Genomic DNA, 16,721 nt, shown 5'->3' on the forward strand with positions numbered 1-16,721 from the left:
CTTCCCTGTGAGGGTGCTGAGGCGCTGGCACAGGGTGCCCAGAGAAGCTGTGGCTGCCCCATCCCTGGCAGTGTTCAAGGCCAGGTTGGACACAGGGGCTTGGAGCAAGCTGCTCTAGTGGAAGGTGTCCCTGGCCATGGCAGGGGTTGGAACTGGATGAGCTTGAAGGTCCCTTCCAACACAAACCAGGCTGGCATTTCCCAGGCAGAGAAAGGAAAACCAGCGCTTGGAACCCCCCTCAATGCCGCCGGTCATTGACCACAGATGGGGATGAGTCTCCACAAAACCCCATCCAGAGGAGGTTCCCTGCTGCTTGTAACAAGATCCTTGTCAAATAAACCCTAAAGGCTGGCTCTGGACAAAGATGTCGACACTGGTTGCAAAAGTCCCCTTTTAAAGCCACCCGTCCCCTCCAGCCCCACAGCTGCTGGGCTTTGATTGACCCACTCCTTGCTCCAGGCCGCCCTTAATCTTCCACATTCCTGAGGCATTCCCGTCCTTCCAACCTCCACTGGGAGCTGTGTCTGTGCTTCACCAGCCTGTATCCGTGCCTCAGCCCCTGCGCCTATTCCCATCTCCAGCCCCTATTCCCGTCCCTATTCCCAGTTCCACCTCTGCTCCAGCCCCCGCTCCCCGCACTGCAGGCGGGGGGGGGGAACCCGTGGACGTATTCAGCTGCGAGGCGGAGCCTCAACACTTTATGAATGGGCTCATATGACGTCAACGAGGGCGGGAAGAGGGCTCCCATTTTCCACCAATCCTGCTCGCCTCCCTTGCTGCAAGACCAATCAGAGCACGATAACCGTGTGACGGCCATCCTCACCGCCCAATGGCTGCAAGAGAGCGGTGCCAACCACGTGGTGTGCAGGCCGCAAGTAGTACGGGGGCGTGCGGCCGCTCGCTCCCTGCCCCCCTTCTTTCCGGCGTGGCGCGGCCGCGCGGGCGGGGCCGGCCGCGTTGCCTGGTTACCGGGTGATTGACGGGCTCCTCAGCCAATAGCAGCGCGGCGGGGGCGGGCGCCGTGACGGCTGCGGGCCGGCGGTGGCCGGGAGGGCTCAGTGCGGCCGCGGCTCCTCTGCAGCATGGCGGGTCTGGGCGCGCTGCCGCCCGCCGCGCTGCTCTACTGGGTGGGCGCGCTGGGCACGGCCTGCGCGGCCGCGCTCGCCTCCTACCGCCTGCTGGCTGCCTTCCGCGTGTGGGTGCTGCGCAGCGGCGCCGTCGATGTGGGGCCGGCGCTGGGCGCCTGGGCAGGTGAGTGCGCGGCCGGCCCCGCGGGGGTGCGCGGCGGTGAGGGCCCGGCGGGTGCTGCCGCTCCGCGCGGTCTGTGCGTGCGTGCGTGCCCCCGGCGCGCGGGGTTGGCTGGGGCGGGCGCGGCTCGGGCCGAGCTGGGGCTACGGGGTCGGTTCCCGCTCCCGCGCCCGGCCGTTGTTTCCCGCGGGGACCGTCTTGGCGCGCCCGCCCCCTCCGCGCGGGCCGCGCACCTCATCGCTGACGTCACGCCCCCCCCCCCGGAGGAGCGGGGCTCCCCCCCCACACCTCCCCCCCGCCCCGCTGTCACCGCGGCATCGAGCAGCCCAGGCCGCGGGTTCGGGACCAGTGTCCGGCAGGAGCCGGCGCCGCTGCGACCCGCGGGAGCGGGGGTGGGACCGGGGCGGCTGGGAGCGGAGCGGTGTAGGAAGTTGTGCAGGACCCGCCGATGGTGCTGGTGAGGGCACTTCGGGAGCGGGTCAAAGCACCAGTGGCCATCAATGGAGAAAGGGGTGGTGAGCGACGGTCTGGAGACTGGTTACAGCATCCCAGGATGCAGGGGTGTTATGAGGGCTCTGGCAGGGGTGCAGGATGATAACTTTACTCAGTTCTCCGTTTCCCCGTGGCAGGAATCCTGCTGGGAACAGTCGTTTCTTCCATCTTAGCCTGACACTGCTGTATCATTAATGAGTGATGAGGAATTAGCAATTGCTCCCCTGTCAGAGTGACAGATGAGGCCAAGAGGATTCTCAAACCTGTTCCTGCCAAAGGCAGCAGGAAGGGAAAGTCCAGGATCTGGTTGGGAATTGATAAAATGGGCCCTAAATGTAGGTGCGGAGTGGAAGAGGTGTGAGTTTACAGAGGAGGTGGTCGTTCCGAAGGTCCTTTCCTCAGGGAGCAGGAGGGCATCGAGTGCTGAGGCTGCAGCTGGTTCCGGGTGCAGGTCTGTAGGTGCAGCAGCCCCCAGTGGGCTGGGGTAGTGGATGTGTGCCTCATAACCCTCAACAGGCGACACAGAACTCGTATGTGAACACAAGGTTGGGTGATTGAACGAGTGAGATGCTGGTGAACCAGCAGTGCTGTTGGCAGCATCACCCCAGAGCATGCCATGGGTCCTGCATGCATAGGCTTGAAATGCAGCAGCAATGCTTTGGACAAGTGGCAGTGTTACATAGAGATGATTAGGGCCCATGTCTTCCAGCTAGAGAAATGGTGTGCCAGTTAAAAGATACGGGTGGCACAGGGGACCCAAAGCCTCTTTGACTTCCTAATGTTGGTTTTGAATGTGTTACTGTGTTATCAGTTGCCTGCTGACCTGTGGTGCATCACAGAAGTCTTGGTGGCCACTTCAATTTGTTCTGTGTTGTTTCAAGCACAGGAGTTTGCATTGCTTGAGTAACCCCTCTGTGGTTCTATGCAATACCAGCTTATTGCTGGAACCACAAACTGCAGGCAACGGATCTTCCCTCAGCCACATCCTCAGACATCCCATGAACAGAGGACTGCAGGTGAATGTCCTCTGTCGCTTCCTTACAAGCACAGGCAGCAGCAGGCCGTTGTGTGTGGCTTTCCTTATGCCATGATCATGATGTCCAAGGCATGGAGGAGCATTGGCAGTCCAGCTGGATTCCCTGTGCTTGTTACTGCTGCTCTGAAGTGGGAGCTCTGCTGCAACATCCAGGAGGATGGAGCAACAGGATGATGGTGTCTGCTAACTTAGACCTGAGCTGTCACCATATGAAGAAATGTGCCCATCATCAGGTAGCTGTTGTATGGGTTGCTCAGTCTGAATGAGCACAGAGGTGGTTTGCCTTCAGGTGCTTTGTGGCAATAGGCTGGGGAGGCTCTCTATTGCCTTTCCTCTTGGGGAGGAGGTTGGAGGTGATTGCAGATACATTGGGTAACCCTGAGAACTAGCAAATCACTAAATTATACTGTAGGAAGAAGTGCATCTCCTCCCTCTTCCTCTTTGAAAACCCAGTGGGTTCAATGCTAATGAACTGCTGTGATTACTGTGACAATGCATTCTTCCTACTGCACAACTAGAAAGCAACTTTACAGCAGCTAGAAAGCCCCTTGTTGTAAGGGATCCTTCGTGCTCTTTAACTCTTCCCCGCACATCTGGAAATGAGTTGCAAATTCGTGCTTTCTCAGTGAGTTTTTGGTTGCATCTGTGCAGTCGCTTCTGTCTAAGCTCTAAACTCACTGGTGTTTAGAAGGAGAGGATGCGAGGTTGAGGAGGAACCCGTAGTGTACTCTAAGAAATTAGATTTGTCCTACTTTAAACAGCAGCTGCTTTGGCAAAAAGTCGTGGTTTCAATATGGTAACACCTGTGAAGGTCTTTATGCAGCTTTCCTGGTTGTCTCTCCCCATAACTTGCATCTGGCTTGGTTTTGGGTACCATACAATGGAGGAGGCTGGGTGGATGTTGTTCTGATGTGGGATGTTTGGGTGCATCTTGAGAGAGAATGCAGTGTCAGGGTCAAGTGCTCTGTGCCGCATGAACTGGTAGCAGGAGATAGGGCTAGCAGCTCCCTTGCTTGGAAAACAATTGAGCTAAATAAACCAGAGGCTTGATAGGAGCAGGGTGTAAGGAGTCATTCTGAAATCACCAAGCATGCAGCGAAGATGTGGCTGCTCCCCTGCCTTCCTCTGCACAGGCCACACTGGTTTGTGATCCCTAAGGGTATTCCCTTAGGTCAGATGAGGGTGTCCTATCCTCCCATTGATGGTGGTGGCAGGCAGCCACTTTGCCTCTCTGCCATCGACAGTTTGGTGTGCTCTGGATTGTGTCTGGAGCAGGGAACCTTCTGCTGCTGTCACAGCTCCCGTTTGGAGAGCTGCCCAATCTCCTATTTTAGGAAGCCGCCTCCTTTTTTCTGGGGAAGATGAATTTGGTTTTGTGCCCCTTTCCCTGCAGGAACCTGGTGAAATGAAGTAAAGTCCTTTGGTAACTCAGGCTGGGAGGGACTTCAGAACCCCGTGCTCAGAGCAGGGTCAGATGTGAGGTCAGACCAGGTTGGTACATGCAAATAATCAATGTTTATTCGAGGTGCACTGACATTGCGAGTTGGAGTGATCTGATACAATCATAGAATGGTTTGGGTTGGAAAGGACCTTAAGATCACCCAGTTCCAACCCCCTGCCATGGGCAGGGACACCTCACACTAAACCATGGCACCCAAGGCTCTGTCCAGCCTGGCCTTGAACACTGCCAGGGATGGAGCATTTACCACTTCTCTGGGCACACTGTGTCAGTGCCTCAGCACCCTTACAGTAAGGAACTTCTTCCTTACATCTAACCCTGAATTTCCCCTCTTTCAGTTTGAACCCATCACCCCTTGTCCTGTCACTACAGTCCCTGATGAAGAGACCCTGATACTCTAAAACTTCGAACACCTTGGTCATATCAGCTACTTCAACTGTGATTTCTTATTTCCTGCAAATATTTGAATGAGAAATACTTCTCCCCCTAATCTGCTGTAACTGAAGTGATGTTTTACCTGGAAACTGAGTTTATTTTGACCACGTATTTGGCCAGATGACACTCAAAGTAAAATCCTGTTTGCTTTCAAGCCTCAGAGTGGCTTAGAAAAGCATCCCCCACCTCTTTCCCCCCATGCCTTTGATACAGGCATGCTTGAATAATCGTACATTTAGTGATTACAGAATGCCTGATAGCGATGATGCTTTCTCATGTGGTGAATACAGCTGTACAGTTGTATTGGGGCCAACAAATGTTTGGGAAGATCAGCTTGCCTTAATTAAGCTGCTTGGAGTTTATTCACTAGCATGCAAAAATAACCGAATCTGGGCAATTTGCTCTAGATTCCTTAAAAAAGAATCTCTAAGAGGTCATTAATCAGGATGGTGCTTGCCACTGCTTCCAACTTGAATTTGGTTCTACACAAAACCCCCCTATTCAGCCTTAAACCGTGCTTTTCCTGTGTAAATGCCTAACAGTAGGCTCTTTCATGAGCAGCAAAGCTGGGTGAACACTCTCTGCCTGTTCTTGTTGGCTGCTTTTACTTACCATGGGTTACGTTTGAGTATGTATAGTCCAGCCTCTGAAAATAGCAGTCTGCATACCAGGGCCACTAAGGGGGGCCATGAAAATGTATGTAACTGGGTACACAAGCAGTGAAGTAGATACTCATTTGTGTCTCCATGGTCAGGTCCTTTAAAAACTAAGAATATGTGGGGTGATTCCCAAACTTATTGACTGGGAAGGTTGGGGTAGTAGCAAGGTCTAAATGAGACCTTAACAACAGTCTTACTGGATGAATCAACTGTGATGCTTATGTGAAGAGGAAGTATGTAACAGTCCTTATAGTGTATGGCAGGCTTTCTAACAGTCTTCCAGTACATAAAGGAGGCCTACAAGAAATACAGAGAGGGACTTTGATAAGAGCCTGTAGGGACAGGACACGGGGAATGGCTTTAACCTGATGGAGGGGAGAGTTGAGATGAGCTCTTAGGAAACAAATTCCTCCCTGTGAGGGTGCTGAGGTGCTGGCACAGGGTGCCCAGAGAAGCTGTGGCTGCCCCATCCCTGGCAGTGCTCAAGGCCAGGTTGGACACAGGGGCTTGGAGCAAGCTGCTCCAGTGGAAGGTGTCCCTGCCTGTGGCAGGGGTTGGAACTGGATGAGCTTTAAGGTCCCTTCCAACACAAAGCATCCCATGATTCTAAGTGAGAAGCTGGGTTTTGTGCTTCTAAGTTGTTTGAGTTTGACTCTATCTATGGGATTATGCAAGCAACCTTAATGCAATAAATCAGGTGGTAAATGCTTTTAATGACAGTTAAGAACTCCATTGAAATGCCATTCACTTTAGTGCTGACCAGGTGCTAACTTGTTGATGACTTTGAGCAGCTTTCACAAGCGATGTCATTTCTCAGGCTCCTTAGCATCACTGAATAGTCATCACCCAAAGGCTTTCTTGTTTCTGCAAGTAAGTTTCAGTTCCTGTTGCACAAATGAGCGCAGTCCTGCTTTGCAGATATTTGGCAATGTGCAATGATAGTTGACAGATCGTGTCACAAATCCCTGTTACAGAGTAGAGCAGCTAACCCAGTGCGATGTGTGTTGAGGTGTTTCAACCTCCCTTAGCGCTGCTGGCTCTGCAGGATGTGAGAGGAGAGGCTCTGCACAAATCCCTGTTTTCCCTGTGCGTTGAGCTTTGGGGAGAGTTTTGGTTATGTCTTGTTCTTTAGCTGAATCACTTATTCAGGGATTTATTGTCTTAAGAATTTCACATTTATGGCAAGGGATTTCTTGTTCTCAATTCTGGGTGCTACGCAGACACTTTTACGCATACATGAAATAAAGCATGGTATTGCAACCCAAAAACTAATGTTCAGAACATGTGATAACATGCTAGCTAGTTTATAACTCTTGATCAAACTTGCAGCCTGACCTTGGCACATCTGCTTTCTTGTATGGCTATTTGCAAAGCCCTGAAGGGTCACTGCCCTGAAATGTGGCGCTGGGAGCGATCTGGTGCAAGTGTCCTAATCCTGTCTGATCTTCCCAGAAGTGCTGTCTGTGCTCAGTGTATGGCTTGTTCTTTTCCCACTTTAAATGTAAGGTTTCCCAGTGTCCATCCTGAATTTTCTCTGGTAACAAAGCACAGCTCGCACTGTGGGGTGTTTCAGTGGGCTGCAGCTCCTGAGACCTTGAAGTTCTTAGTGAGTCTCTAGTATCTTTTATGCAGGCTGCTGCTACCAACATATCTTAACAGTTTTGCTTCCTGGATAATATAAAGGAGTGAACAGTACTCTGTTTTATCTTCTTTTGTGCTTCTTGATTGCTTCTTTAGGGTGTTTTCCTTTGCACATGGTGTTATTGACTGTTTAAAGGGCCTGCTTAGTAGGGTTGCTCAATACTTGCTGCATTGTGCCATAGTGCACTCTCTAATCAGAAGAGGAGAGGGAGAACAAATGCTTAGAGCCCAGAAGTCCAGGTTCCCATCTCCAGTTCTGCTGCATCCCTGTTGATGGGCTTCAGCACTTCCTTTCTGGCTTGTGTTAGCATCTGTTGAGACTAAATGTGTGTGTGCAGGCACCACCAACCTCAGCATCAACCAGGCTCAGAACCTCCAGCTCTGGGGGTTCTGACACTTCCATTTTCCCATTCTTTTAGAGATGCTTTTCATTTTCCAAGTGAATTTCTGGATGGAAGAGTTCAGTAATGCAGAGCTGGTGTCACTGGGGAACTTGAACTGGAATATGAACAGGCTTTGCCACGTTTATCTGCAGGAACTGAGGTGCATGTGGGGGATAGTTAAATGCTGTAGTATGGTCTCTTTACCTCCCTTAAACCCCAAAGCTAACTGTGATTGGAGGATAATCTTTTAAGGTCCTTTCCAACCAAATGATTCTATGCTCTTTGCATTAAGGTTTGCAAAGTAGCTTCTTGCTCCACATTCTTTATATGGCTTTGGTCCGTGTACTTCCTTTTGGGAAGAGTACCTGTGAGGATCCCTGATGAAAGGCCTTGTGTAGGAGTGAGGAACACAGAAGTGTCTCCAGCAAGGAAGTCCAACTGGAACTGTGCTGGGTGTTGGAGCCAGTTGGGTAAATGCACTCCTGTGTAAGGAACAAGTGAGCTGGCAGATGGTGCCGAGGGTGTGAGGGCAGCGCTGATAGTGGGGCTTGGGTAAAACTGCAGTAGTTTACTATGTGGGAGTTGTGTTTTTTGGTAGGTGAATGGAACATGTTGCTGTTCTTGGTCTTGTGTTTTCGTTATTAATCCATGGAGTGGGACAACATCTCTGCTACAGAAGGGCTGATAGGAAGAAAATATCTTTCCTAATTATTCTAACAGAAATGCCAGATGTGATTCTTTAGGCTTGTATATGAACACAAACGTGGGATGAAGAGCCTAGCTGGTGGGTAAAGCATCTCATGGTGTGTGGGGCTTGCATGGTTTAATCACTTGCCTAATTAGATTTAGGGTTGCTGCTTCTAACTTCAGATGACTTTTGTTGCTCACTGAAAGGCTTTAGGAAATGCGGATTCCTAAAGCAAACCACTTCAGCCTGAGTACATTAAATAGCCGGAATTCTAGCATTTTCAGGTGTTGACTTCCTTCCCCTATAGTACATGGAATTGCACCGAAGGATTCTGCTTTAAATCTTCTATTTTTTGACTCCTGATTATTTAACCTTAAAGTAGCGTTTTTGTTGAATCTGTACAACTTCCCAGATTCCTGGAGCTGAAGTCTAGAGCAGTGCACTGTCACCCACTGGGTGAGTCATTAGCGAAGCTGGAATCCTGATCCACAATATAGGCTTCTCCTGCTAACACTGGCAAGGAGCTATATGCAGAAGTTCCTGCTGAGCTTTTAATGTACTCCCCATCCCTCAGCAACAGATGGTGACACCTAAAATCCTGGGGTTTGCTTGTAGGTTTTGGAAGAAGCCGCTTGTGTAGCAGTTCTTAAAGCTGGAGATGAGGGGTCCTTCCATTAGGAAGATGGTGCCTGTCCCTTTGTCCCATGTTCCTTTCCCTTTTTATGTCACCTCCTGCTTCTTTCTCTCCTGAGGGTTCTCTTGGGTTTCTCTCATGACTCAGTTGCTTGTCCCAAGAGGGTGGCTCAGGTTGAGGCCTGGGCTGTGTAGGTGCAGTACTTACTGTCTAGTTGGCTGTACAGGATTTGGGTTTGGTTGCTTGGAGTTTTCCTTCTGGTTTTCTCCTTCCTGTTTTCTCCTCTTGAGTAACCATGAGCCATGGTGTCCTTGGACGGTGTGTTACATCAGTCATGCCAGTACCCAAGGGACAGCTGCACCTCCACTGCTTGAGGAGCTCTGTACTTAGTGGACAAGGATGAGCAAGGGTGAGGAGCCCAGCTCTAGGGATGTTAATCAGAGAGGTTTTCCAAAGGATTTTCATGTGTATTACAAGACTGCAGCGTTTCTCCCTTTCTGCTTCAGTGGTGATGAGAGAAGGGGAATGGGAGATGTGGGATAAGCTCAGTGGGGTTTTGTTGATGGGAAGAAACTGTTGTGTAAAGAGCCTGGTCTCATTCCAAAGTGCCTAGTCCCTACTTTAGGGTGCAGAGGTTTGTGGAGCTGGGTGCATACAGGTATGGAAAATAGAAGGCAAGAACAATCAGTGTGACTGCTGCTACCTAGCCAGAGCTTGCTTAAGCTTGCATGTGGCTCTTTACCACTGCATCCTTGTTCCAGCAAATCCCAGTTTCATGTTCCTCATCTGTGTGCAGCCAGACTGTTCCTCTGAGTCTCCCCTCTATCTCTTCTGAATCATCTAGTTGACCTGTTTCCCATGGGCTTTGGACCCTCTGCTTCCTTCCCCACAGTTCTTATCCTGCCAGTCTTGAAGATGCGTATGTGCCCAGTATTCCTGGTGTCTGATTCCTGTCTGCCTCAAGAGCTTTCTATCTCCAGAGTGTGACTGAGGAGAGGTGATTCAGCACAGCCGATGAGTCAGATTGCTAACAGGAGGGAGAAGCAGCAATCAGGAGGATAGGGCAGTAAAGGATCACTGCACTGCTGGAAGAAGCTGCTACCCTGTCAGTAGTTCAACAGGGATTACAGTTAGGATGTCTTGGTGTTTGTTCCTGTCCTTAGATGTCCTGCTTGTCCAACTCGGTGCTCATCTGGAGTGGCAGAAAGGGATGTGTGTTCTGATCAACTTACAGTTGTGCTTCAAGGCAAGTTACCTGGCCTAATACAAGCTCTCTTCTGTGGTCTGTTTGTCCTGGTAGTCCCAGTTCTGTCTTCAGATCTGTGTCAGAACTTTGGGGCTCTGCAGCTTTGAGTTGGTTCCTGGATTCTGATCCGAGATCCTCCATTTCCTGCTCTGGTTCCTCTCCTTTGCTGCTTTTGCCAATTCTATCTGTGGTCTGAGTGTTGACTCCAACCTCTGGGGCTTCATTCATGTTCCTTGGCACTGGAATCGGTTTACTGCCTCTCTTATGTGATGTCAGTTGATAAACGAGAAGCCATCAATCACAAGAAGACTGGGTGTAGGGATTTAGATCATGGCTTTATGACCTATGTGCTGTGGGGAGAGAAGAAAGTAGATAGAGAACTCTTCTGCTTTGTTCCTCGTTGTGCTGGCACTGGTGTCTTGTTGTGCAGTGATCTCATTAAGGAGGCTGCCCTGCAGAAAATTAATTACTTTTGGCTATTTATGTTCCCTGGACTGCTTTGCTGTGGGTCAAATGAGTTCCAGTGCTGGTGCAACAGAAGGGAAACTCAGCAGTATTATGAAACTCTATGTTGAGGATACAGAGAAGCCCAGTGGTCAGCTTATGTTGCTCCAAGACCAGGCTGCTGCCAAAAGAATGCTTCTGTTCTAGATGCTGGCTGTGAGCTCTCACTGCTTCCTTTATGTTGCCTCTAGTTGATGGTGTGAGGGAGGTCTGCTCACTAGCGTGGTTGACAACTTAACCCAGCAAAGAAAGACTAGCTGTGAGGTTAGCTGGATCAGCTTGCTGATTTGCCTGCAAAGCAAGTGGTGAAGAGATGCTGAGGAAGCTGCTAGGAATGGATGGATGGGTGATATCCTGCAGCTATGCTGGCTGAAACTGAGCCTGAAACTTCAGGAGAAGCCTGTTGTCAGTTCTGTTGCTTGGCTTCATCTTGCTGGGCTATTCCAAAGCCTTATTCTGCTTGGTTCCATGCAGAACTAATGAGTGTCATCTATGCAGTGTTGTGGGTATGTTGAGAGGCTTGTTTATGAGTTGCAGAGTATAGTTTTGGAGGTCCTTGCTAACAAGTTCTGACAAGCTCCTTTTTGAAGACTAGGATAATGGTTTTGTATTGATTCACTAGTTAGGAAGTGTATTTTCAGGAGTAAAACTTTCCCCTGTCTCTTACACAGTAGCTCTAGTACCCTTTATATCCTTGTGGCCTTATCCCTGGGGACAGACCAAGTTGTATTTGGCTATATTTAAAACTCATTCTGGTAACTGAAATCTTGGTGCATTACAGTGTTTGGAAATGAGGGGTGTGTGTGGGGTGGGTGGGTAGAAATCTGTTCATCCGGAAGTCATTTTGACTAAAATCTCTTGGCTTACAAAGAACGAGGTGGATTTTCCAAGCTGCCAGCTCTGCACGGTTGGGGTAAGATCGCATCCCATCTGGATTTGTCACTTCAGTTGCTGGTTGTGGTCAGGATTAAAGCGTAGACATTCTGCTGTGAAACACTGCCTTGCCAACGTATGAAAAGAATGGGTTTATTCAGAGAAACGCTAGTGCGAGGTACCAGTATAGACTAGCTCAGTCACTGTTAGCAAGCTTTGGATTGAAACCATGTCTTTTAATACACACTAATTAGAACTTCTGTTCTTGCAGCTTTGCTTTTTTTTTGCTTCTTAAGCTTCCTTTGAGCACAAAATCTTTATAAATGGAGGAAGTATCACAGTAGGTTAGAGATTGGAAGGGACCTCAAAAGATCATCTAGTCCAATCCCCCTGCCGGAGCAGGAACACCTAGATAAGGTTACACAGGAACGTGTCCAGGCGGGTCTTGAATGTCTCCAAAGAAGGAGATTCCACAACCTCCCTGGGCAGCCTGTTCCAGTGTTCCGTCACCCTCACTGAGAAGAAGTTTCTTCTCAGGTTTAAGTGGAACCTCTTGTGCTCCAATTTGTACCCATTACCCCTTGTCCTTTCATTGTTTGCCACTGAGAAGAGCCTGGCTCCATCCTCGTGACACTCCCCCTTTATATATTTATATACACTAATAAGGTCACCCCTCCATCTCCTCTTCTCCAAACTATAGAGACCCAGCTCCCTCAGTCTTTCCTCATAAGGGAGATGCTCCACTCCCTTAATCATCTTAGTTGCCCTGCGCTGGACTCTCTCCAGCAGGTCCCTGTCCTTTTTAAACTGAGGGCCCCAGAACTGGACACAATATTCCAGATGAGGTCTCACCAGGGCAGAGTAGAGGGGAAGGAGGACCTCTCTCGACCTGAATAAGAATATTTTTTAAGATCTATTTAAGAATATTTTTTAAGATCTATTTAAGTAGATCTGAATAAGAATATTTTTTACTTTATTGTATAAATGCATTTCCTTTAAATAGCCTTTACTGTAGAAGTTGGTTTATATCTTCATTTTTAAAGCGTTATTTTGGGGGGGAATTACTAGTATGACATGCATCTAAGCAAGGGATGGTGATCATAACTTTTAATGCTCAGTCCTGTCCTGTATATAGTGATAATAGCTGGGGATTTTCTGCAGCCTGAAGTTTTGTCCTTATTCCTCAATCTTGCAGCAGTGATTGTGTTCTTAGAGCATCTTGATGTTTTATTTTTCTCCTTAAGGTACCAAGATCTGTCTATGAAGAGGTGGTAAAGGCAGCCTCCTATGCTCTTTTGAGTGTCTGGATTCTAAAGGGGGGTTTTCTCTTGGAGCAGAGATAGAAGTCCAATAGCAGGTCCTCCAATCCCAATCAGAGAGGAGTTGAGGGAACAGCCTTTTCTCTCGTGTCTTCCTCTAGTGGAAGCTGTAAAGCCTTCTGAATCAGAAGGTCCTTGGGAAGTTCACAGGCACAGCTGCAGGTTGAGCAAAGAGATTCAGAGCAGCCCAAGGAGAAGGACTTGGAAGTGTTGGTTGATGAGAAAATGAACATGAGCCAGCAGTGTGTGCTCGCAGCCTAGAAAGCCAACCGTACCCTGGGCTGCATCAGGAGTGTGACCAGCAGGTGGAAGGAGGTGATCCTGCCCCTCTACTCTGCTCTCGTGAGACCTCACTTGGAGTATTGTGTGCAGTTCTGGTGTCCTCAGCATAAAAAGGACATGGAGCTGTTGGAACAGGTCCAGAGGAGGCCACGAGGATGATCAGGGGACTGAAGCACCTCCTGTATGAAGACAGGCTGAGAAAGTTGGGGCTGTTCAGCCTGGAGAAGAGAAGGCTGCGTGGAGACCTCATAGCAGCCTTCCAGTATCTGAAGGGGGCCTATAGGGATGCTGGGGAGGGACTCTTCATTAGGGACTGTAGTGATAGGACAAGGGGTAATGGGTTCAAACTTGAACAGGGAAAGTTTAGATTGGATATAAGGAAGAAGTTATTTACTGTGAGGGTGGCGAGACACTGGAATGGGTTGCCCAGGGAGGTTGTGAATGTTCCATCCCTGGCAGTGTTCAAGGCCAGGTTGGATGAGGCCTTGGGTGAGATGGTTTAGTGTGAGGTGTCCCTGCCCATGGCAGGGGGCTTGGAACTTGATGATCTTAAGGTCCTTTCCAATCCAAACCATTCTATGATTCTATGATTCTAAGTTGGGATAGGAAGGTTGTGACGGTGGGGTGTCGAAAAGGGAGGAAAGCAGCAAATAGCAAAAGAAGGATTGGGGTGGGAGGTTCATAAAGTCAATCAGTGAGCAACCTGTTGTGGGTTCTGCTTTCCAGAGCATCCAGGCAGCTGGTGGATGCTGTTCTGCCTTTCCAGCATCACATCCTCTCAAAGGGTGTTGCTGGGAATTCCTCTGAGCTGCTTTTCTCCTGAGCCATGGCTGGTCAGCTTGGTTGGGACGAGCTGAAGGTCCTGTCACCACTTGCTTGAGTGGAGGGCTCTCTAAATGCAAAGGCATTGGGGACATTGCAGTGAAGACTTTGGAAGGAGCTTGTGGTGGATCTTGATGGTTGGGGTGTGTTGCATTCCTGGTGTAAATCTCCACTTTAGAACAGGTTATGTGCTGAGGACATGGTGGGTAGTGCAGTGTCTGCCAGTGCTCCCTGATGGAAACAGGGCTCTGGGGACCTGAAATCCACAGGGTCCTCATGCCTGCCTCTGTCCTGCTGCCTTGGCTATGGGATGTACGGACCTGGGGACACATGGGGCAGGCTGGCAATGAGGGGTGCAGGAAATGCTCTCATTCTGCTTGCTGCTGAGGGTGGTGCTGCAGAGGAAGAGCTGATACCCCAGGGCTGGTCCTGCGGGAAGCCAGTCTCTGTGGAAGAGCCTCATGCGAAGCGGGGCTCCCATGCCTCAGTAACATGGTTTGAATGTCGGGAGTATTGACGGCATTCGCTGTGTGACACGGGCATCCTGGGATCAATGTGTAGGAGTGGAAGGGACTCCTTGTACCTGCTGAAGCCTGGGACTCAGGGGCTCAACTGCTGCTTCCCTGGCTCTTTCCCATCCAGCTTCCTGTCCTTGGGCTGGGAAAGAGGCCTGAGTGTGGTTGAGGGGTAATGGAGGCATGGACCCAGCAGGCCCCTTCCCTGTAGTGTGCCTCAGGGCTCGGTGTTGGCACCACTGTTCAGTACCTTCATTGATCTGGATGAGGGGATTGAGGGCACCCGCGGTAAAGACCAGGTTTTTGGGAGTGTTGACTGCTGACGGGTGGGGAGGTTCTGCAGAGGGATCCAGACAGGCTGTGGTCAATGGGGTGAGGTTCAGCCAGGCCCAGTGCTGGCTCCTGCAGTGCTCCAGGCTTGGGGAACTGCTCATAGGAAAGGAGCTGGGGGTGCTGGTTGATGGAGCTGAGCAGGAGCAGCTTGTGCCCAGGCAGCCATGAGCCCACCAGCATCCTGCCCTGTGTCAGCACCGCTGCGGCAGCAGGAGCAGGGCAGGGATTGTGCCCCTGTGCTGGGCACTGGTGAGGCCGCACCTTGAATCCTGGGTTCGGTTTGGGGCCCCTCACTGCAAGAGAGACCTTGAGGTGCTGGAGTGGGGCCAGGGAAGGGCAATGGAGCTGGTGCAGGGCCTGGAGCACAAGTGTGATGGGGAAGGGCTGAGGGATGTGGGGGGTTCAGTGTGGGGAAGAGAAGGCTCGGGGGGACCTGATGGCTCCCTGCAAGTGCCTGACAGGAGGATGGAGCCAGGAGGGGCTGGGCTCTGCTCCCAAGGGATGGGACAGGAGGACCCGGCCTCAAGCTGCAACAGGGGAGGTCTTTTCCAGCCCGGTTCATTCCATGATCCCGTCTGTGGGATTCCCGCCCTTTGCGGCGCCGCAGCGCCCCCTGCCGGCCCGGGAGCGGGTCCCTGCCGCTCGGTTGCCGGTGCCGCCGCGTCCCGTTCCCCGCTGGCTCGGGCGGGGGAAGCCCGCTCCGCTCCCGGGGGAGCCGCTCCCCGAGGCTGGGGGCCGCTCCCGCCTCCGGCAGGGGTTGGTTAACGCCGCCTCACCTCAGCCGCCCCGGCAGCGGGAGGAGGAGCGGGGCCGGCACTGCGGCGGCTCCGCGGCCGTTACCTAACCGGTGACATAACGCGCGCCCTCCGCTCCGCTTCCCCAGCGCACGGGGCCGGGGCCCGCATGGGCACGGCCGGGGTGCGGTCTCCTTCTCCTCATCCCCGGAGCTGGGAGCGGGGCCCGCAGCCACCACATGCGATGGGGTACCCCAGTCACAGCCCATGCAGCACCCACAGGCGCTTCCCCTGCTATCCAGTGCATGGGATGAGCTGCAGCTGGAACGCTGGAGGAGGCTCGGTGTGAGCCTGGTTCCCATAGGAAAACTGGGGAGTTTTCCACCTGGGAATACGGTGCAAGTTTTGAAGTGCTCAGTGTGAAACACAGAGAGCATCAGGGGCTGTTTCTTTATTTAGCAGTGTTGCTTGAGCTTTGCCTTCATTCTTCAATGCAAACACCTTACTGCAGAGCAGTGACGGTACAGACCCCCCCCCGACCAAGCTGAAAAGTAGGCAGGGATTTCGAAATCGCTTTAACATGAGAGTCTCCCTAATGCTTGATGGGAATCTATCGAGGGCATTTCTCAGGAGACGACTGCTACCTTCCAAATTGATTAACTTGAGCATGTTAACATCATTCATCTTTCCCCCCCTCCCCGTGCCCCGATGGATAGAAATATTCAATTAACGCAAATGTAATTAAGAGCGTGGGATGCAAGGGACCTCTGCAGAACTGTAATTACCAAATATCCCAATTTTAGCTAAAATCGGGTGATATATATATATTGGGGCCAAAAAAATACAGGATACTCTTCAGATTTGATCGTTTTCTAGCACTGCATCGTTGTCTTTCATTTCTAAGCGACCCCCTTTTTATGAATGGCAGGTTTTCCTCAATTGAGGAGAGTACAGTCTGTTCCCTGCTCCTTCTTCAGGTCTGCGGGCTAGAGGGTGCTGCTGAGCACTTGAGTGATCTTCCTGACAATGCGGAGGAGAGCGGCTCTCTAAAGGTGTGGTTTGAGCTTGTTTAAGCTTCTGTTCCAGAGCTGCAGTGCACAAAAGCAAGAGAACCGGCTCGCTTCTGCTTCCAGCAGATTAAAGTCGGTTTCTGGTGCGCAGATAGAATGTGAAACGTGGACTTTAGGCACTGCATAGTACCTTACACTTGTTGTTGGCAGGGTTAGAAGAGGAGTTTAATGGCTTTTCACAACTTTGTATGTGAATAGGTTGCTCCTCATCATAATTAGGTAACTTCTAAAGACTCTAGAAATCTGAATTCTTCTTGCTCCACTTCTCTGTGTTTCTATGAGTTGCCTTTAGAACATCTCAGCAGCTCAATGCAGACTTGCCAGCTACGTCAGCTTTTATCTGCGCTT

The 16,721-nt window shown here is 50.8% G+C and overlaps 1 protein-coding gene across 1 annotated transcript in view; it reads left to right on the forward strand.

Moving 5' to 3' along the window:
• Nucleotides 1-829: 829 nt before the first annotated feature.
• HSD17B12 (hydroxysteroid 17-beta dehydrogenase 12) overlaps nucleotides 830-16,721 on the forward strand; it is a 92,499-nt gene continuing 76,607 nt past the window's right edge. Inside the window, 2 exon segments of the mRNA XM_061343607.1 lie at nucleotides 830-1,077; nucleotides 1,079-1,251. Coding sequence (XP_061199591.1) covers nucleotides 830-1,077; nucleotides 1,079-1,251 — 421 coding nt within the window.

The sequence above is a fragment of the Neopsephotus bourkii genome, unplaced genomic scaffold, assembly GCF_033783945.1.
Source record: "Neopsephotus bourkii isolate Nb327-2 ecotype Australia unplaced genomic scaffold, CSIRO-AGI_Nbou_v1 NB_1825, whole genome shotgun sequence".
Classification (NCBI taxonomy): domain Eukaryota; kingdom Metazoa; phylum Chordata; class Aves; order Psittaciformes; family Psittacidae; genus Neopsephotus; species Neopsephotus bourkii.